Here is a 23,288-nt window from a genome sequence, read left to right as displayed (position 1 = left end):
ATATATATATATATATATATATATATATATATATATATATATATATACATATATACGTGTATATATATATATATATATATATATATATATATATATATATATATATATATATATACATGTTATATATAAGATATAAAATTTCTATGTAAGACTTTTTTATGATCAACTGTATAAAATTGAGCTTAGCTTCAATAATGTGGAACTTTTAATGCAAAATCTGTAAAATTAACTTTTTTCTATTTTTATATCTAATTTTGGAAACGATTGAGTTTTCGTTTAAAAACAATTACATTATAAAACAATCAAAAGATTTGTACAGGTCATGCTGCATTCCTTTCTTTCCAGAAAAAGAGCTATTCAGATAAAGGACACAAACCAACTTTGGGTCACATAATGCCATTGCTTATATGACAATCTTTTTATGTGAGATTTTTTTGTCAAACTTGTATCAACGTATATCTTTTGGCCACAGTTCAGAATAGTGGAGTACCTACCTTTTTTAATGCTTGCGGAAAGAAATTTTGTGAGTCTTGTGAGTTGTGTAGGAAAGATAATTATCAGTGCTGAATTAATCTAAATGTCTGGACATTTCAATTAATAAAAAGCAAGTAAACATTACATAAATATGACAATTAATATATATTTTTTAAAATGGTAGGAATAAAGATTTATTTTTTCCATATGAACAAGTGGTTTGATTTTTGTACAAGTATTATTTTCTGAGAAAACTTGCAAAAATTTCTAGCATATTCCAAGTCAAGAATGGGCATGAAAAAAAGGGGGTTTATTGCTGGATGTCAAAATGAAAAGTACACTTTCACCGTGTGAAGACAACTCGGTTGCTGCGTTTACCATGCACCCATCTACCAGAACCACTAGGACATGCAGAAAAAGGGATGCCTCGACAGGCAGACAGAGGAAGAACAAAACGAGAGAAGAGAGAGAGAAAGGAATGAAGGAAATCTGTGATTCAGGAGAAGCTTTGTGTGAGTGTGTGGGAGTGTATTTGGATGCAAGGACACAGTGTATGTTATGTGGATACAGGTGTGTAGGTGGGTGTGTTTGTGTGTGGATAGGACATTTTGGGTGTGTAACATTGCTGGACTGAGTGTTTAGGTCATTTCACAATCTGTTCGCTTAAAGTAGCACGCCCAAACCCGATTTGCTAACAGCAATTTCCCAGCTTGCATACAGACAAACACAACTAAAGAGAGAGGGAGCAGCAGAAAAAGCACTTTAAAAATGTCAGGTCATCACAGACTTTCTACAGGTTTCACAAATGAGCAAAAATATGAGTGGTATCATTCTCAGAGTTTCATATCAGATCTGAGAGGGAGAAGCGTGTATGGATCATGTGGGTTTCTGGATGGAAAGTCCTGAGACACATTGCGGCTTCAAGCTGCTGGCATAGGAACAGGGGCGTGTGAGCTAATGGGATATGTCTATGTAGGCTAGAATCAGGCTGGACAGGTTCATCTGCAGGTGGCACCACTGCCAAACACTACACATGGAAGGAAGGGTAGAGTGCAATGAGCTCATCTCACCACTGGGTCGTGGCAAAGTCACCAGTGTACCTTTCTCTGTTCTTTTAAAGCAAACATATTGGAAACAGAGAGTCAGAGCTCCCCTATGACAAAACCCATCAGAAAGATCACACTTATATACAAACACACACCCAAACCTTTAGACTAGTGCCTGTTACACTTCGACACACAACAAGTAGGTGCATACCGACAAAACCAAACAGATACAGACCGACTCAGCCTAGCATTCACATGCACACACAGAGAGAACAACACTCAAACACACAAATACATACACAGTATCCTTCTCTTACATACAGTAGAGTAAACACATTCATTGGACATACACACAATGCCATTTTGAAAACCCTGAACACCGGGGCAGGTACCATGACTTAGTACAATGCCCTATGAACACCTGCAGACCTGCAAACAACATGTGATAACCAGTGTGAGGGGGCATTGTGTAGAAAGCTTTAGAATGTCTACACAAACACACTGTTTCCTGTCTCAAACAGGAAACAGTGTGCCCATGGTGATTGTATATATGCCTTGGGAAAATGACCAGTATGTGGACCCCTACTTATGTAAACAAACATCTTACATAAAAGTGATTCCCATATTGCATGATGTCAGAATTAGATCACAGTTCAAATGGGGAGATCCTGAACAAACAAAGTAAAAAGAAAACAAGAAAAAAACATGTCTATATAAAACCCAGGAGTCCATTTTAAGAAAGGCTACAAAAAACTCAACGGAACCTCCCTCATCGGCATACAGCAAAAGGCACCACAATATTATTCTATTTCTAAGTTGTGAAAAAATTGGCACGTGATTCTTCTTCGTAATGCTGTAAACCAAAGAACAGAAATTACATATAAATATTCCCCCCTATAAAAAAGTCTTTGCTGCTAGCTAGTAGACAATTTTTGCTGAAATGAAAATAAATATTTCCTTTGTTTAGAATATCTGTCTGTTATATAAAATAAAAAATATTTCTTATAGGTGCAGGTCTATAGCATATATCATTTTTTCTCTCTCTCTCCTAGATATGTTGTTTCACTGTCCTCATCACTGCTCTTTATTTAAAGGGGTGCATTGTCTGGTTTGGACCGTGACTGTGACAGTTTGTTTGTGTGTGTGTTTGAGCGTGACGTGCTGCGCGCTGTACTGCTGTATGTCCGCATGTCATTGGGCCGGTAGATGGTGGCCGGCTCGTTGTTCATGCTCATGTTCTGCATGCTGAGGAAAGGCGTGCTCTCGCCATGCCCCAGCTCATCCATCTCTTCCTCCTCCTCCTCCTCCCACTCGCTGTCCGACAAGCAACTCTGTGAGCTGTAGTCTCTTGGCCCCTTGGCACGCTGGGAAACGTGTCCATTGAGGCGTGATCTCCTGTGCCAGTGTCGCCCACTGCCACTCTTTTTCGGCCTCTCACGGGACGACATATACTCCTGTGTTGTCTCGTAGTCCTCATTGTCCGCAAGGCGGTATGGGCTAGACGGGAGAGATCCAGTCACCTCACTGTGGTATGGGTTACGTGTACGTCTCGGCCGGCGTAGGAGTGGCTGGTCATCACCAGGTGAGTAGGAACCTACAGCTGGCGGTAGGGACAGTGCATGGCTGGCATTGGGTGTCGTGATCTGGAAGGTAGGCACCTGCTGGGGCAGTGAGGAGGAGTGGAAGTCCACTGGAGACAGACGGGCTGGCGTGGTCAATGCTGACACATACCTGGGAAGGAAGAGGAGAGAAGAGGAGAGGGAAGCAAGGGGAGGCAAATGGAAGCAAACAAGAAGAAGGAATGGCGAATGGAGAGGAAAAGAAATAGAAGAAAAGTGAAGAGGATATAAAGGAAAAGAAGGAATAGGAAGGGCATATTTCTGTTTAGATGGCCACATCTCTCTATACTGTAGATTTACTCAAAACAGTGATGTACTCAAATCCAGTCCTGGACTTAGACTTAAGGACATTACTGTATATGAATTGAGATTTATAAGACTTTGACAGGGATTTAGATTTGAACCATATTTTGAGTGCTGTGCTGTGTGAATAGGCTACATAAATAACTGTTGATCTAGACTTGAACTGAAAATTGACTTACGTGGAAGGTTGGGAGGGATTAACCTCAGCTTGGACTTCCAAGCATGACTACCATGCTTACATTCACACACACTAAAACCTTTTTCATATTTTTAATTTTACCTGCTTGCTAATTTCAAACTAATACCACTCAGCATGTGTATTATTAATTGACTCCAAATTCACGTTCGTTTTCCAAGCCAGGAAAGTGACTTTTTTTATATCTGTAAAATTGTCTTATTCGTGTCATAATGGTTTCATAAACCCATTCCTGGGTTGTACATAGTGTACATGTTCACACCTCCCCTTTCCATCACCTGTCACTGTGAGGTGAGTCCCGCAGAGAGTCGAATGATTCTCCGTACTGCAGGGGGCTCCGTGCAGGCTCAGAATAGCCACAGTGTGCTGCATGCCGAGCCATACATGCTGGACTGCTGCATTTACTGGTGCCCACAGAGGAAGAGAGTGCCCCCGAGTGGCAGTTCGAGTTCATGCTGTCTGACCTCTCCATACTCCATGTCCTCTCCTCATGCCTGCGGGATTCAGGATATTTTAGCATCAGGGTAATTCGAGAAGACGCTTAGAGAAATGTGTGAGTTTGTGAAAAAGAAGATAAAAGGGATAACACAGTAGCAGCCTAAAGTAATAATTAGCTTTAAGATAAATTGTAATTTATCTGAATCTCCTATCTGCTCTAATATCCAATTGAACAGTTTAGCTAACCATTCATTCTGTTGCAATGCCACACATTACAATCAAATCAAATGTGAAAAATGAATGCTTGTAATATGCTGCATCGTATCCATACCACAGAACGGCTTTTAAATCTCCAATAATGTATTATTTATTTATATATATATATATATATATATATATATATATATATATATATATATATATATATATATATATATATATATATATTTCAGGTATAGGACTGCCTTATCAAAGAGGAATTTGAGAGAGAAATGTGCCGTATAGAGCTGTGACTCAAAAAAGCACAGGGAAGGTATATTTAATTAGAATTACTGTTACTATAATAAAGTAAAATTGGCAAATATTTTAGTAAGACATTCATTAATGTCTGCATCATTTTAAAGGCTTTAGTGTTCAAGAGTTGTAGTTTTGTACATGTATTATATAGGCATGTTTACAGATTTCTTAATTTTTATAAAACGGTGTTCCACTTTTTTCAAAATACAGAGAAACATGTTTTAGTTATTGTCTGTGGTACACATATAGCTGTAACAAAGCCTTTGAATAGTGATGTGGGTCGAAAAACACTTTAGTATTTCCTTAAGTACTGATTTCTCTTAACAACATAATTAAACACCTGTTAAAGATGCAATTATCTGTGCTATGCACCTCCACATGTATTTGTGGAAAAAAAAATTCAACCTTGTTGGAGAAATATTGTTGTAAATATATCTCTAGTTTTCATAATTTAAACGAAAAACCTCTTAGTAGTGGACTTTGTGTAGAAAGAGAAAATAGGGAGAGGAGACAGATGGTTAAGTTGTAATGTGGGTGGATGTATGTCTGAGGTATGTATGAAGGCCCTGCAGTTTGGATAAATAGGGAGAGAGAGAGAGCTACTGTTAGATAGGCAGGGTCTATACCGGTGACTCGAAGCGTGGGTGGCAGTAGAGGAGTGGTGGGACCGTGAGGACATCCGGCTGCCCGAGAAGTTGCCCGATGTCTCAGTTCCGTGTCTTATCACTCGCTCGGTGGCTGGGGCATTCTTAGAGATATACTGAAACACAGACCGATATGAGATGAGATATGGATTTTTGACGAGTTGTACGTGCTACAGTTTCATAAAGAACATTTTCATTGTGTATTGCTATCAAAATACAGAAAGAAATACAAACCTAGGAGCCAAATTCCTTACTATGTCTCAAAAAGGACAAAGCAAACATATTAAAATAGAAGAACTGGAAAAGATCAGTAGCTTGAGTCTGATTATTTTTCGAACTTTTGTAATCTTTTGAAAAGTGTACTCAATTTTCCCTGAATATTAAAATACATAATTATTGTTTTCCTGTAAAATTCTATCCATTCCTGTATGTCCTTTACCTATAAGTTTTTAAGGTCACACAAATCCCAATAGATACAATCTAAATCCAGTCATACAGTAATATTTTCCTGAATATTCCATTTCACCTGTATTTTTGTGACTTTATTTTTGTGACTGTCTCTTATGTCTCTTACAGCATTTGGCAGGTTCACTAGGTTACGGGGGGTGGGGGGTGGGGGTGGGGGGGTGTTACAGTGGCTCAGTGGTTAGCACGTTTCGCTTCACACCTAAAGGGTTGGGGGTGTGATTCCTGCCTCACCCTTGTGTGTGTGGAGTTTGCATGTTCTCCCCGTGCCTCGGGGGTTTCCTCCGGGTACTCCGGTTTCCTCCCCTGGTCCAAAGACATGCATAGTAGTTTGATTGGCATCTCTGGAAAATTGTCCGTAGTGTGTGAGTGAATGAGAGTGTGTGTGTGTTTGTGTGCCCTGCGATGGGTTGGCACTCCGTCCAGGGTGTACCCTGCCTTGATGCCCGATAACGCCTGAGATAGGCACAGGCTCCCCGTGACCCGAGAAGTTCGGATAAGCGATAGAAAATGAATGAATGAATGACTAGGTTACAGACTTAGGATGCTATCAACCTAAATCTCTGTTAACTTCTGAACAAACAGGGGGGTGGGGGGGGGGGTGCTAGCTGAAGTGTTTCAGGAAGAGGTAGGACTTCACCCGTCGTTTGAAGAGAGCTGGTGACTCAGCTGTTCGGACATCTAGATGAAGTTCATTCCACCACCTTGGTGCCAGAACAGAAAAGTCTTGTTGTATACCTACTTCTTACCCTGAGAGATGGTGGAGTATTATGTGGAGAATGATGCACATTTATCAAATGGAGGCATTTTTTTATGATGCGCACAAAGAGGGTTGTTCATAAAACTGTGTTGTGCTATATCAAACTATCACATGCCTCAAATGAGTTTTGGGTTTTAACATGATTATCAATCAATCAACATGTAGACCTCCACATAGCAATGCTGCACCCTAAGTAAAGTGGTTTCAGGAAACTGTGGGATGTGGTATCCTATTGGTTAAGGTGTTGGGCTAACAATCGGAAGGTTGTGAGTTTGATTCCTATGTCCACCAAGCTGCCACTGCTGGGCCCCTGAGCAAGGCCCTTAACCCTCAATTGCTCAGTTGTATGAAAATGAGATAAAATGTAAGTCACTCTGGATAAGGGCATCTGCTAAATGCTGTAAATGTACAGAGCACTTTTGCAAAGTAATGGATGTCCCCTGAGGTTTGTTGTATGTAATAACATACGTTTTTAGATTTACTAGCACAATTTGCATTAAATGTAAAGATTTGAAGTAATGATTCACACTTACATCAACCATAGGGATCTCCTCTGGGCTGGGTCCAGGCCCTGGGTGGTTGGGTCCATTTGCCAGCATACGATTGGGGTGTTCTACACACATGTTCTGGTGCAGATGGTTTTGCATCTTCTTCCTCTGTTTCCTGCAGAGATATTATCCTACTTAAAACTAAGCATTTTTTTTGTTGCCAGAAGCATTTCCTCATCAATAAATCACAAAAAGGATCTAAAGAGGATTATATTGTCAGAGCAGAGAAGTAGACGAATCTGTGGTTTGATAATATTCTTTATGTTCATTAATATTTACAGGTTCAACTTCTGCAGAGGCTCCAGTAAAGTTTCATGCTCATTGAGCTCATAGAATACCTTACAGCTGAGGTTAGCCAAATTAGGTCCTTGACAAAAAAACATAATTATTATTTTGTAAACCATGTTAGAGCTATTAATACGTTAGTATCTATGTTTTAGCAAAATGGAAGTGCTTTTCTCTCTGTGAGTGAAAAGATCAGGAAAAAAAAAATCTAATAGCTCCAATAAATACGATGTACCTTACATTCAGACAAAATAGTATAAAATGATTATATTCCTAAATCCTAAAATTACAGCAGCCACAGAGTGTGTGGAATTTTTCATAATTCAAAATCTTTCCAAAATGGCATTTCAGTCTGCTTGAAAGAATTTTATATCACAGATTGTGTTTTACAGATTTGATCATGCTTTACAGATTTGTTTTAATATCCAGACAATCAAGTACAAAGGTTAGACTCATTTCAGTTCTTCAGCATTAAGACCATCACTTGGTGATGTGGTTAGTGCCAAGCTTCTTTCTCTGGACTTACTTGGTTTTGCAGTATGCAACAACACACACGATGCCAACCACCAGCAGAGCTACACAAATGCCTGTTATTGTCAGGACCCGCTTTTGGTACAGTTTTTCTGCCTCTGAATAAGTAAGAATAACACACACACACACACACACACACACACACACACACACACACACACACACACACACACACACACACACACACACACACACACACACACACACACACACACACACACACACACCAGAATCAGTGGCAGACATGCTATAAAATGTTTGATAGTTTCATCTGATAACCCTAGACTGATTACTCTGTATAAGATTTTAAATAATAATGTATTCAACAATGTATACATTTGGAATAAACATGAACCGATATATGACAAACAGCTCTACGAACTCATTGGGACCTCAGGGTGATCTTATAACCAAGCTATAAGAAAATAAAGTTTTAAAACTTTGTGGCAGATTCTTGCATTTTCAGAGCCGATTGTGCTACTTCTAGGATCCTTGCATAATGGCACTAAATCTGCCAAACTTAGAAAACAATAACATTGCAATTTCTCTGGGAAGTGTTCATAAGCAGTGGACTGTGCCTCTCCTGCAGTCCCAATAACACACTGGCCTACAGACATCATTAGTGAAATATAAATGGAAGATAAAGCAGCGTAAGCTTTAATAGATATATATATATATTTTACAGTACATGCCTGTAAAGTGAGGATAAAACACACAAACAGCATTTTTTATGATGCACACAAAGAGGGTTGTTCATAAAACTGTGTTGTGGTGTATCAATCTGACTAATTCAGCTAAAGCTAGTATTTTATGGCTTATATTTTTTATGGTCAGACAGTTCTTAATGAAAACAAGTGGCTTTATGAAGACCCTCTACAAAGGTGCCTTGAAGACATTTTTTTTTTTGGTCTGGCGTTAAACTTGAGGCCCCAGAGGGCAGGCGATGACCACAATGACAAAGGAGAACACACAGAACATGGAGAGGGAGAACAAGAGAGAGGACAAGAGCTCTGAGGAGAAGGAAGTGACCAACAGCAGTGAGGGAAATGAGGGGGATGAAAAAGGAGGAGAGTTGATGTGGGGGGACGCGGTGCCCAGGTCAAATGTTGAAACTTCATCTGATATCGCATTGCATGCTTGTTACAGGAAGTGAATAACACAGAGAAATAAAACTTAATACTATTCAGGAAGCTTGTTTGTATCTAAATATCTGTCATTCTGCTTTGCTTTTATTTAGTTGTTAGTTTACTTCATGTTTTTAATATTCCACAATTATGATGTTCTACTTTTAGCTACATTAATCTAGCAGATTTTTGGGGCTTATAAAGTCTTGTAGCAGACAGTAGACAGAAGAGTAGAGATGATTTTTTTTTCACTGATCAGAGGTGTACTTTGAATTGAACTACTGATTTTTTTTTTAAATCAATATTTGACTTAAGCTTCTGCTATATATCTACATAAATGGACATATTACAGTAGATTAAGTATATTTGCATGGTACAAATTACTACTTTCTTCATCTGTACTTTAATGGACCACTGCAGGTATTTTGATATGGCACAGAGAAAAGAGACTGATGTGACCTTATATACTCCTTAAAACTAAGAGTCAAACAAATAATAGTTCCATACCCATAATTTCAATTCCAAGATGCTCTGCCAATGCAGAAAGTTGACAATGTAAAGAAAGAAAAAAAAGAAAAAACAGGTTTCAGATAAAGATGTCCACTTGTTCAGTTCGATGGGTCAAAAATGCTAAATTGTTATGTTTCTGTTTGCTTCAAGACACTGACGTGAAGGGGTGTAAGTTCCAGTAACAGACAGACAATGCAGACATACTGTGGCCAACTCCATTTTCCCAATTAAAAAGCAAATTATTATAATATTTAAGTTGCACAGATGCATGCAGACACACAGATAGGCACAAAAAAATGTTAAATGTTCAATTTACTAACTTCCCAGGGTTTTAGTAAACATATAAGAATATAGAGTCAAATCAGTTTTCTTAAAAAAAAAAATAAAAGAAAAAGAAATAACTACTACTCTCTAACACAAAAAGACACAGTTGAGTACAGATGAGTGAAGACATGGAGAATATGGCTTCTATTTATTTATAGGTAAACAATAAAATGAGTACATTTATTTACAGCATTTACTTAATATACTCAAAATGCTACCCAACTTGGCTAGCACTCTTATTGCTAATGTGGAGGTTTTGTGTAGCACAACAGCATGCAAGATTCTTTTGATTTTCTTTGGATGGATCTAATCAGCGAGTGTTATAAAAGTCAGATATGCTGGCTGTTAAAGGTTAGAGGTCATGCATCATGCCTTTGGCCTCATAACACACAGCACATTACACCATTCCCATGTTAATATGATTAGCTTTCATATAGATTCTCAAAAAAATGTGTGACTCGTTTTACTCTGTATCAAATAACAAAAAACTTTTATGCTATATCAGCCTGCTTCAGACAAACTCCTTCTGATTAACAAAATGTCTTCTTCAGAACACTGAATGAAAAAAGAAAATGCTGCCATTGTATTGTAAAGCTCGCTACACATGCATTGTAATGGTCTCTTTCCTACTGTGCTACAGTTTAAGGATCTTCCACTATAAATTTGGATCAATGAAATAAAAGAAAACCTGTCTCCTGGCTTCAGTTCACATCTAATCTCATGTGCATTTTACATGTACATTATGAGTCAAATCAACAAAACAACAGAATGAAGACACACCAAGGAGTGAAAGGACACAGAGAAGCACAAAGACATCATGCATTCACCTCATACGCAGCATGCAGCTTTAGGCAGACAGACAGACAGACAGACAGACAGACAGACAGACAGACAGACAGACAGACAGGCACACAGACAGACAGACGTACAGGAAGACGAAATGGACATACCGTAGAAATTGGCCATAACGGAGGTTTCACAGCGATCACCATTATAGTCATTTGGACACCTGATGGAGGGACAACAAAACCACAAAAGGGAGAAGAAGGGAACAAGAGGAAGGGAGGAGGAGAGGAGAGGAGAAAAGGCAGGGGAGAGGACCAGACACATAACAGGCAGGGACAGAGAAAGAGAGAAAGGGAAGAAAGAAAGAGAGAGAGAGAGAGAGAGAGAGAGAGAGAGAGAGAGAGAGAGAGAGAGAGAGAGAGTAGAGAAAGAGAGAAAGGAAAGAGAGAGAGAGAGTAGAGAAAGACAGAAAGGAGAGAGAGAGAGAGAGAGAGAGAGAGAGAGAGAGAGAGAGAGAGAGAGAGAGAGAGAGAGAGAGAGAGAGAGAGCAGAGAAACACCAAATTAGAACAAGAGCACAGCCCACAGGCAAAGTAGTTCTGCTTGATGATGTGAAGATCACCATGGGACTTAAAGAAAGACCTGTGGAGGGAGTCTGGGAGTGGGAAGACTCATTTTAGTCCATGTCAATAAACACACTTTCAGAAGGGCAGGTGTCACAGTAGTGGCTCAGATTGTCCTTGCTTTACCATTCAGAAATCTCATGAGCTTCCAGACTGTTCCATGATGCAGTTTCAGTCTAGCTTTAAATACTTAAATTATCCCAGAACACATAATTAAATCCATCAGAATAAACTCTACGTTCACACATACACACATTCTCCTCGTTCTATCTAAGCCCACTTTGCACTCACTTGATTGCTTATGCTGTGCTAAGCTACATTTTGGAAATACACCCACTTGTCTGAACCTCGGGTTGTCTCGGAGTCCAAAGAAGAAACGCTGGTTCAAAAAATCAGTATCAGTATTAAGGTATCAGAACACTAAATTCGCTTAGTGGTTTGTGCTTACTGACATTGCTCATTGCTCATGTTTTACTGCACTGTGGAGAGGCCAAGTAATGTAAAAGGCCTTGAATTGTACAAATATTTTTGTTTATTTGTGCTCGAGTAAATAAAATGTTAGTTGGTGAACTGCTCGTAAGCTAGTGTGCAATTCTCAAAATATACATATAGAATATCTGGATATTACTTTGCATTGCAATATTCACACAATTTAATTAACCACAGCCGAACATGTCAAAATATAAAAAAGTTCCATCGTTGTGTTCATTATGAATATTAAGTCATTTGTCTAGCTGTCTTATGCTACATTCACACGTACAGTGACTCACAGAGAAAAAGTAACCAGAGGTTACTCTGGTTACAGTGTTTTATAGAGCAATTCGGTGCAGCGACTATCCAATGGATAGACTTCTCCTTCATCATATATGTTATGATACATGTACTCAATACACTGCTGAATTTTATATACAAACACTCTTCCTCCAGAAGGTTTATTTTAGAGGAAAACTGAGAAATGTTATTACTATGGCAACCGTTAGTAGGAACGCCTTCTGGCAACTTGCAGATAAAAATCATTGCATGTGTGAATGCTTGTCTTGTAAATAGACGATTTCAGTTACCAGATTAATATTCTTTAATAATCATCACTTAAATCAGCATCTTAAAGAGATTTAAATCACAAACACATCTGTAGCACCGTCCAAATCAACTTTAACAAACAACTCAAAAACTCTCGATTTTAAACTGAAAAAAAGTGCATTTAGTGCCCAAAGTCTATAAATCCAAGACGTGAGCATTTAAAAAGATTTCTTTTTTTGTTCAGTTTACTTTAAAACATTCAACAGTAGATGTTTAAAGAAGCTTGCTGAATGCATTTAGGCAGTGCAGATGGTCTGAACTGCAGAGGTATTAGAAACCATGGTGAAATCCAAAGAAAAGGTTACACTGATGTAACACAGTTCACCAATATACTACACTTAGCCTTTCTCATAAACTTCCAATTATGCAGTCTGCATTTAAGCCAGAAACCAGTACAACTTTAATATGATAAAGATGTCAGAATATGTTTTAGAAGAGAATAATTTCCCTAAAAGCTGAGCAATGATGCCAGAAAAGCCTTCTCTTTTTGGGAGCTTCCACATTTTGTCCATTACGAGTTTCTAAAATACAGGATTCCTTCCTTCTTTTATTCTTCTGAATTTACTGCAGAGGTCAATGGAACTGCTGCATTTAATTTGGCTCTCGGGTTGCTGACACACACATGCACACGGATGATAGTGCTTATTAGTTAGTTATTCACATGCACACATTTTCAAAGGTAAACTATTAGGGTGACCCTCTCAGAATTACCACTGCATTGCACACTATAAATAAAGGTCATCGAGTGAATAGATGGCTTTGCGAGCCTATGTAAACCGTTCTCCAAACCATGACGCTTATATATCAAATCAGAATATTGCTCATCTTAAATACATTCATTAAGCCTAAGAGCCCTGACCAGTCTAACTGCCTATGCAGTGAATAAGGAATATTGATTCTACAGTAGAGTTAATGCGGGGCTTTCCCACAGAGACCCTGCACTTAATCACAGAACACAATAAGAGCAGATGCATCGTAAATCTGAGCCGTCTGCTTCGACATGTCCACTAAAGGCAGAGCACTGTATCACCTTCAGCTCACTTCCCGGCAGGGGTGACTGCAAAGAAATAGGGGGTAGCAGAGAACATTGTAGACCGTTCGTCTGTTTTCTTCCCTTCTTTTCTCTCGTCCAGATGGGGTGCTGATTTCAGTGTCTTCTATTCTATCTCCCTCTCGAGGCCTGAAATGCAGCACTGGGCTCTATTGAACTCAGCAGTGTGTGTCTGAAGTGTCTTAAGCACCTCTCTGAGAACACAGATATTGTCAATGTTTCTAGCAGACCCTGAACGCCATTAAACAGGGGAAGAAAAAGTGTCTATTTTAAGCATCATGAAACTTCATGGTATTTTTTGTGAACTTCCAGAGCACCCAGACATGAATGAGAAGGCCTTAAAATAATAATCTAAAATAAAAGAGAATAATAAAATATCCTGAAAAGGTTTAGTTGTTTTCCTTGAGGCTGTGAAAATATGAGGGAAATTTGCTTGAAATAATGACATGTTACTCGTGGAATCAAATCATCACTGGTTTCATGTCCAAACAGAATGAGGAAATGTCATCAATTATATCATTCAAGTAATTCACTGACAAGAGAGAAGGAAGAAAGAACTTCCCAGATACAACAATAAAAGAGGCATTGAGTGTCTTTGAATTAAGTGAAAGTCAAAGGACAACAATCAAAGGATACTTGATCATTGTGTGAGTTACAAGATCAAAACTTAACATCACTACCTGTCAAAATCTACAGACACCTAATGTTTTAAACTGTTTTTTTGTTTTTTTTTTGTTTTTTTTTTTGTTAAATAAATGGCTATTTTCTTTTTTTGGTCATAGTAAATAATATGTAACAGGTTTATTATAACTAAAAAAAACAATTAAAGAAGCAGCTTTTAATGCTTGATGTAATGTTTGATAACAGAATCTCTCTCTCTCTCTTTAGCTATCTCTTTGTAGCACCGTCCAAATCAATTTTAACAAACAACTCAAAAACTCTCGATTTTAAACTGAAAAAAAAGTGCATTTAGTGCCCAAAGTCTATAAATCCAAGATTTTTTTTATAACTAAAAAAAAAAAACAATTAAAGAAGCAGCTTTTAATGCTTGATGTAATGTTTGATAACAGAATCTCTCTCTCTACACATTGCTACACATTGTTCTCCTGAGAAATCAGTGATCCTGACCCATTCATCTCCCTCTATCTGCCTGATCCATACTGATGCCCAACATCTGGTTGGAGTTTCATCCCTTGGGAATGAGAATGGACAACTAGAGATACATAAAATTACTGTGGATGAACATGAACAATTTTATTATAACAGCTTAAAACTACAGTTGCTATAATAGCTATAGGACTGCAATTTCACAATCAGTTAGACTTCAACAATTAAACTATAATGAACTTCCTGGTTACACAAGTGCATGACCATACAGTACGAAGTTCTTGAAGGGAAATTATATCTATAATATATATATATTATGTCACCCAAATGAGGATGGGTTCCTTTCTTAGTCTTGTTCATCTCAAGGTTTCTTCTTTATATCATCTCATGGAGATTTTTCTTTTAACCATCACCTCTGGCTTGCTCATCTATATAGTTAAATCTATAAATCTAAAATCCAGTATGGATAAATGTATATATTTCTGTAAAGCTGCTCTTTGACACTGTCCACTATACAAATAAAATGGAAATGAACTGAAATGTACCTCAACATTGTGTAGATCATTTCAGTACTCAGACAATGTAAACTGAAACCTGAAACTAACACTGTCCATTGCCTGGCTGATTTGTGAATCACGTTTTGTTGTAAAGTATCCTTGAAATTATAAATTTGTCAAGGTCTAGTTCTAATTTTTAAACATAATAAACTGCAACTTAATATTATACGATCATCAAACACCTTCCATCCTTCATAAGACGCCTCAAACACCTTTCTTCCTTCAGTGTTGGTTTCTAGGTATTCTTCTGAGATTGAAGCCTCTTGCAGGGCTTCTGATAGGTTTGTGCAGCTGCCTTCTCACCGTTCTCAAACACTTTAATCTAACTTCTTCCAGAGCAGATTGATTGGGTTAAAGTCTGAAAACTTGGACAGGCCATTCTATTACAAACAGCACTGACTCTTTTCACAAAAACAAATAAATAAATGCTGCTCTCTTGTACAGCTTTGTGTTTGGCACCACTAAAAATTTTTTTTTTAAAAGGCAAGGTGTCCTTGAACTTTTGACAGGCAGTATAAGTATAATCTGTAATAATACGTAAAAAAAAAATTAACAACAAATGAACAATCATAGAGAAATGGTGGTTTAGGGTGGGTATGACTTACTTGCAGGACAGCTGGTTTATACCATGTATGAAATAACAGTCACCACCATTGACACAGTATGCCTTTTCCGTCTCATTGCACTTTCTGGCATGGCTGGAGCCTGGAGACAGCGTGGTAGTTACTGTGGAGAAACACACATATATAATTATCAGCATGTGTGGCAATCAGTTGTGAAACAGGATGCTACTGCTTGCACTGAGTAACTAGGATAAAGGAGTGAGTCACCACAAGCCCAAAAGCAAAAAACGACAAAGATATCCTTGCCAGAGGCACATTGTACAATTCATAACTCAGCTACTGTGATGAAAAAATGGTGTTAAGATTGCTGTAATTATTCTGTATATATTTTATATGACATATGGCAACATATTTCATAACACAATTATGCAAAAATCACTATTAAACATTTTTCCTACAGTATGGCTTCAGGACAGAAAGACACACACACACACACACACACACACACACACACACACACACACACACACACACACACACACACACACACACACACACACACACACAAGCTACAGTATATCATGACTATGCCACAGGCTGAGTTCCACGTACTGAAAAGTCATTCCAGAGCCGCTTGGCCATCGGGTCAGGGATGCCACAGAATATCAGCACACTGTATAGCTTCAAGCTGAGTAGTTTGGACGTGAGGAGATCATGTGTGGTATAGTTATTGCCAGTGCTTGGGAAAGCCACAAATCACAATTAAAGGGCTCTAATTTCATGCAATTCTATCTTAATGGAATAATACTGGCATTCTGCTATTGCAGTTGGATGTAAGCCAATTTTTTTTTTACCTAGTTGCTTTTTTTCTGGTCAGTGCCTCCAGTGATATGAGTGGATTAATACAATCGATGGTGCATGATTCAAATCTGTGGTTTTTGAAACTGACTTTGTCCCAAAATGTGAACATTTTCTCTACAGTGAAGCCCTGCATAACAAGAACAATACAAAAGGACAAAATAGAATTGTAGTGAATTCAGGTGAAAGTCCTCTCCCACCCCAAATGTCTTATTAGGCTACTTCAGACAATACTAACTTAATGTAATAGGCAAGTCTTTTATTTTTAACAAATAATAACAAACATTTTGGATAGGGAAGTGAATTAGTTCATACAATATTTGGAATTTAAAGTCATAGAGTAGAAATGTCTAACAAAACTAATAAAAACAAACTTTAAATAGAAAGATTTATTACCAATATAGCGACAAAGAATTATTCACTATACACATTACATGAAGGCTGAATTCCCATACAGTTGCATTAGAAGACATAAAGCATTTACTTAAATGTATATCAGACATTATTTTTACCACTAAAATATTCATGTGCATTTGGCCATACCTTCGCTGCCAACTTGTCGATTTCTTGCTACTAACTTTTATGCCTCAGGTACAAAACAGAAGGAAGTAATCGAAGAAAAACTATTTCAGCCATTTGACCTTGCTTTGACCTTGACCCTGTTTAGATCAATTCCAAATGTTCATTTGCTTGTTACAAATATAATTCCATGTAAATCCTACAAACATTTAACCGTTGATTTTGATATATTGACCTAACCAGAATCTAAGATGCACATATAGACAGGCAGGCACACATGTACACATGTCTCACGTGTCTTCACCACCTAGTGGCATAAAAAAAAGGAGGTGCACACAACACATGAACTCTTGATAAAATATTAATATTAAATATCAACCAACTTCTTTTACCATCACCCAACTCTTGCCAAGCTAGCCTCTGTCACCAAAATACCATAAATCCTTCTGTCATGCATTTTTTACCTAAATGTTTTGCTATGATCACAAAAGGCCTTAAATCTCTTGTGCCATGTAGCCAAACAGAGGACTTCAGTGGGACATAGAGATGCACTAATTTTGGAGTGTTAAGGAACATCCCCTACAGAGAAGAGCTAATTTACCATGCATGGTGCTGAGACACAGGATACCACAGAGCCCAAAACAAAAAAACATGATATGGCAGACTTCAGTTACCGATTGTCCTTCTTGTATGAGCACTGTTAAAGCAAGGAAACAACCATCAAGATGACAGACATTTAAAAATATCTTCAAGGCCAGTGAAAAAATAGAATTTAATTGAATATACAGCAGACCAAGAATAAAAGTGTTTACGTAGGACAGGTGAAGGAATTTATACACTATTTCACACAATATAGACAAATGCAAACTCCACAGATTTGACTCAGGAAAGTAGTCACATCTGACACCTTTGATCATGAACAAGAATTTCCAATTTATTCCATCAACAGACCACCTAGAACTTTAACTCTATATGAATAAGTTATGAAGCAGATTTGCAGACCAAAAATAATTCCCTCCCCAATCTAATCTGTCTATTCAACTGTCTAAATATCCCCTACTATAGAGAAGTATGTCTCAATTTTCTATATTCATATAACAATATGTGACAAATTTCCACATGCTTCCACTGACATTCTGCAGAATCAGAATGAAACCAGTAGACTCTGCAGGATCCCATAAGCCAATGGGGGTGACATGGGAGAGCTGTGAGAATCAAAAATGACTGAGGGCACCCTCCAGTAAACTAATAACTTGTTGAAGGTTTAAACAAGAGAACACTCACATGACAATTCCAACATGGTTATATGTCCTGACTATATCCATACTACACATATTTACTGATCAGTATGTACTGTATCAGTGGCCAAGCTGTATGTACTGAATCAAATGCACTGTAATGTCACAGCACATGTTTTTAGGTCTGTAGCATGTCAAATTTTGTGAGCAGTTTTTTTTTAATTTGTTTATCTCAGTGTTTGTGGCAGAAGCTGCTGGTACAGTAGAACTGGACTAGCAGGACTAAACACTACTACTCCGTTAGAGATAAGAAAATATAAATGTAATATTTTGTATCTGGTATCCACATCAGATTACTTCCTTTAATGTTATAAAATGTCTTAAAAGCTTATTTTTTGCACTTTTGTGGACAACAGCACCACATATAACAGCACCTTAAGAGAAATACACACTATGGTATGAAGAATAGAGGCTGAGGCTGATGTCCTTCTAGTCCAGACTGTAGATTCATGCAGCCTATCAGTGACTCTAAAAGTAGATAGACAAACCAGTCTAGTCAAAGTACAAATTGACCAAAAGAGCACATACCTGTACAGTTTACTGTTTTTCGGTAACAAAATAACTTACATATATAAGATATCAATGCAGCTGCCTATCTGCTATTAAGTGTGTATGTGTGTAATAGTTTGTGTGTAAATTCTGGTCTTAGCAATGCCCTTTGACCTATCCTGAAAATAATTTGAAAAAAAAAAGAGAAAGAAAAAAAGAAGAAAAAAGAAAATACGCACACACAGAGACACACATTCACATTCAGACTGAAACTCTGAATTATGAGTTCAGAAGACCCAATGGCCTGATTTCCCAAAAGTTACTAACATGCCCTAATTCTGCACGCAGGGTGCAAGCAATAATAACCAAGTGTGTTAGGATGCAGTAACGATTCTACTGAAATATGCAGTTTTCAAGCAGATTCAGTGTCTGCTATAATAGATCTGGTCCTATGTTCAGCTAATTAGCACAGAACACTGTACAGATTAATAGCTGTCTCGGCCAGGCTGTTCAAACAACTACAAGGCTTGTGGGAGGCAAAAATGTGCTTTAAAACAATGTCCAAAGTCAATGCAGTTACATAAGGGCACATAAAACTGAATTGGTGAAGTGTATTGTGCTATTCTAGCTCTCAAATTTCATCTAATTGGGTTTGAGATGTAGCATACACTGGTTATTTGTTTTTATGGAAAATGAAGAGGAAAATATCAGTATTAATGCAATATAAATACATTAGATTCAATTTTCTTCTATCAAACGTTTTCGAATTTTGAGTTTTTACAATGTTTAAGCAGTTAGCATACAGTAAGTGTTTGTGTAGGCTAAAACATAATTTTTTTTAAATTCCATTACAAATCGCATTAACTGGATTGTTTTCAATATTATTGTCAAGCATGTATTATCTTAAGCTTAACCACTCAATAAATGTTTCTATAACCTAATTTGTATACTTTTAAGTTAGCGTGTAAAATTCAAACACGCAGCATTTGGCTAAGTGAGATATATTCAGTTACAAAAAAAAAAAAGCTTTTAGATTGGTTACAGAGATGAACTGCATGTTGATGTAATGTTGCAGCTCTACTCACACTAAAAGGTTTTCAATTACATAACCAGCTATGAGAAAAGCACATCTTAGGAATGATTCTGCTAAAGAATTAGAGAAGTGGGTGAAAAAAGAAGACAAGCGGTCACTTGATGCTGAGGGAGAAGAGTATAAATACCTGGTTCTGTTTAGAAACACCTCATGCTATTGCCACATATAAGAGCTTCTATAAAAGACCATGTCATAAATCTATCAGTAGGAAATGTTGGTGTAACAGAATACGGAAGTCTCAGCGTTGCAAGTGATGCATTTAGAGAAAGAATTCTCTAATGAAGTAACAAGTGGATCAGCTGGATATTTCCAGGGAAACACATTTTTCCCTGGTGAATGGTAGGAGAGGAGATAAAGGCCTGATTATGTTACCAAAGGAAGAAGAATGGAAGCCTACGGAGCTTTAGAGCTTACTAACAGTAAGCAAGAATTTCTGCAGTATACCAACATTAAGCTTTTTTGTTTGTAACACGTTTTATTTTCATTCTCAATATATTTATTTCAACTCTTTTGCAGGTAAAATAGTACATTTTATACATTAGATTCAGTATTTGTTATATTTTCAGACACCCTTATCAAGTGACTTATCAAGTGACTTCATCTTATTGTATACAACTGAGCAACTACTGTAAGAGCCTTGCTCAGGGGCTCAGCAGCGGCAGACTGGTGGACCTGGGAACTGAACTTATAACCTTCCAGTTGATAGGCCAACACCTTAACCACCAAGGACAAACTATTTGATGCCTATACTGTCTAAGTCTAGTGTTTAGACTAGGTTTTATTTGAAGGCCTAGTGGTAAATTTGGTATAAATATCGTGATTTATTTCAAGAAATTGTTACTAAAGATTTTTTTTTTCAATAAATTGAAAAGTACCTTACACAATATTAAATGCTGAAATTTGGAATTCATTTATACAATTTGGTCAGTTCCCAATCGCTAGCAAGTTTTTCAGCCTGTTCCTTTGTTCCTCTGAGACACAAGAAACCATCCACTGCATCTTTTTAAGACAGACATCTTTAAGTCACAGTACTATGACTTCCAGGGATTCAAATTCACGCAAGACAAGAGCAGAGTATTAAGGAGTAAATGTAACTGTATTATTGATGAATTTGGTATTAAGGTATACATTTGAAAATACAGAATTTCAACAAATAACTGTAAATTAATGATACTGACGAATGCTTGTTAAAAGGATCTTGATGCAGATGCTCGCGGTGAGCAACCTCCTCCCACGCACAGGTGGTAGAGGCTACTCTGTCTGTGTGAGTGTATGTTTCATAATGATCTTAAATGTCTGTGTACTTGTATGAGAGAAATGTGCACGTGTTTGGAAGTGGCTGGTGAATAAATGAAGCAACCCAGCAGCAGGTGTGATTGTCAGGTGTGTCTCAGCAGAGCAGGGCCATAAGTAGCTCTCAGTGCTGGACTAGTGTTACGGGAGAGACGGAACTACTTTGTCCTAATTAGCTAACGAATACATCAACACACACTGACACACAGCAGAACAGGGAGAGAAAGACCTACACACAATAACATCTATCTAAAGGTCAAACCCTGTTCAAGTAGAGAATAAGAAAAAAGGGGGAGAGATAGCAATGTACAGATTCAGACTAACATCTGTGTTCGGATCAGAGGCCTGTAATAGGACATGTCCACGTCTATGACGTCTATTAAGAAGCAAAAACAGAAAGAAAGAAAGGAAGAAAGAAAGAAAGAAAGAAAGAAAGAAAGAAAGAAAGAAAGAAAGAAAGAAAGAAAGAAAGAAAGAAAGAAAGAAAGGCTTCTGTATTCCTGTTGCTTTCATTATTGATAGAAAACAAACCAGAACAGATTCACCATAGCAGCCTGTCTCTGTTTATGCTCTCCATTTGTACAGCCCACTCCTTCTCTCTGTAATAGTTGTGGCATGGATGGGGACAGGCAGGACAGTCGTGACTCACACCCAGAAAGAGCAAAAGAGCACAAATAACCATGCTGGAGTTCAGCAGCTTTCAGGACATTCAGCGGCCTTTCACAGCCATGTCCACTCTGACAGAAGGACACAAGGGCACAGAGCACTCAGGACACAAGAGGGAGGTAGAATAACTGAGTAAGAGGATATATGGGCAAATGAATAGATAGAGCACAGGAATAACCAAAAACTCCTTTTTAAATTTACAGAAATTATATTTCAGATATGGAAAAGGCAACAAGCAATCTGAACCTGTTAATGTTTATTTGTTAAGGCTGTTGCCTCACACCTCCAGGGTTGGGGGTTCGATTCCCACCTCCGCCTTGTGTGTGGAGTTTGCATGTTCTCCCCGTGCCTCGGGGTTTCCGTAGTGTGTGATTGCGTAAGTGAATGAGAGTGTTTGTGTGCCCTGCGATGGGTTGGCACTCCGTCCAGGGTGTATCCTGCCTTGATGCCCGATGATACCTGAGATAGGCACAGGCTCCCCGTGACCCGAGAAGTTCGGATAAGCGGTAGAAAATGAATGAATGAATGTGAATGTTAAGGCTGTCACTATTTTTATATATTAATAAGTGTCTTAATTTGAAACTGACTAATCCTATTCAACATTTACATGTGTTGCTTTTCTTTGGCTAGTGTTATCCGCAAAGGGTGGGTGCGGGTTTCCAACATTCCAGCTAAGCCGAGTACAGCTTAATCTACTGAAAGCTGAGATCAACTTTCTGAACAGGTGGAATCATGCACGTGAAGATTGTGATTACAACAATCTTTTGTAAATAAGAATCCTATTCAAAACATGCTCGTTACATTATTTATGACAGAATATAAAGATGCTGAAGAAACTACATACAGCAGTATGTACAACATGAAAATAAACAAGAACTGTCAGAAAATCATTTCATAACTGAAATTGGATCTAGATTACAGCTTTTTCCCATTAACTGATACATGGGTATTCACTAAGGATCGACTTACATATCCTGACTAAAAGTACAACATGAGATTTTAAATATGATCTTTAACTTAACATATGTAATTATTCAAATGTATTATGTACTCCTTAAATGAAATATTCAGAAAGATTGTATCAAGAAATGTTTGATCTGATAAGCAGAGAGAAACAGATAGATAGAGAGAGCAAGAGAGAGAGAGAGAGAGAGAGAGAGAGAGAGAGAGAGAGAGAGAGAGAGAGAGAGAGAGAGAGAGAGAGAGAGAGAGAGAGAGAGAGAGATTTGGGGGTGTGGATATAAGATTGATGAAACGCACTTGGATCCATTTCCTTCTATTTACTGCTCATTGGTCTAAAGACAAAAAAGTGTCCAGAGACTCCTAAAGAGACAGGAGTCAGATGAAGAAGAAAAAAAAAAACTTTTGCTGTTGAAATCTGCGAGTGGATTCTGTGAGTCACAATGAGCTCCTTAAAACAGAACATTACATAAACACAGTTCATGTTACAGAGTTTTTATCCATATTAAGTTATTGTCAGGTTAGACTGGCTGCTGTAACGTTTCCAATAAAGTTCAGTGTTT

At 37.8% G+C, this 23,288-nt stretch overlaps 1 protein-coding gene across 2 annotated transcripts in view; it reads right to left on the bottom strand.

The window, feature by feature from the left end:
* Positions 1-660: 660 nt before the first annotated feature.
* nrg2b (neuregulin 2b) overlaps positions 661-23,288 on the bottom strand; it is a 55,701-nt gene continuing 33,073 nt past the window's right edge. Inside the window, exons 4-11 of one of the 2 annotated variants that reach the window (XM_027135889.2) lie at positions 15,592-15,712; positions 10,734-10,792; positions 9,457-9,480; positions 7,821-7,923; positions 6,995-7,124; positions 5,219-5,352; positions 3,917-4,132; positions 661-3,251 (exon numbers count right to left, since the gene is read on the bottom strand). In XM_027135889.2, coding sequence (XP_026991690.1) covers positions 2,609-3,251; positions 3,917-4,132; positions 5,219-5,352; positions 6,995-7,124; positions 7,821-7,923; positions 9,457-9,480; positions 10,734-10,792; positions 15,592-15,712 — 1,430 coding nt within the window. In that variant the 3' untranslated portion in view covers positions 661-2,608. The remainder of the gene's footprint in view (positions 3,252-3,916; positions 4,133-5,218; positions 5,353-6,994; positions 7,125-7,820; positions 7,924-9,456; positions 9,481-10,733; positions 10,793-15,591; positions 15,713-23,288) is intronic. The other variant, XM_027135890.2, reaches the window with a different exon arrangement.

This window comes from Tachysurus fulvidraco, chromosome 17 (assembly GCF_022655615.1).
Source record: "Tachysurus fulvidraco isolate hzauxx_2018 chromosome 17, HZAU_PFXX_2.0, whole genome shotgun sequence".
Lineage (NCBI taxonomy): Eukaryota > Metazoa > Chordata > Actinopteri > Siluriformes > Bagridae > Tachysurus > Tachysurus fulvidraco.
This window is presented reverse-complemented; position numbering and strand designations above follow the sequence as displayed.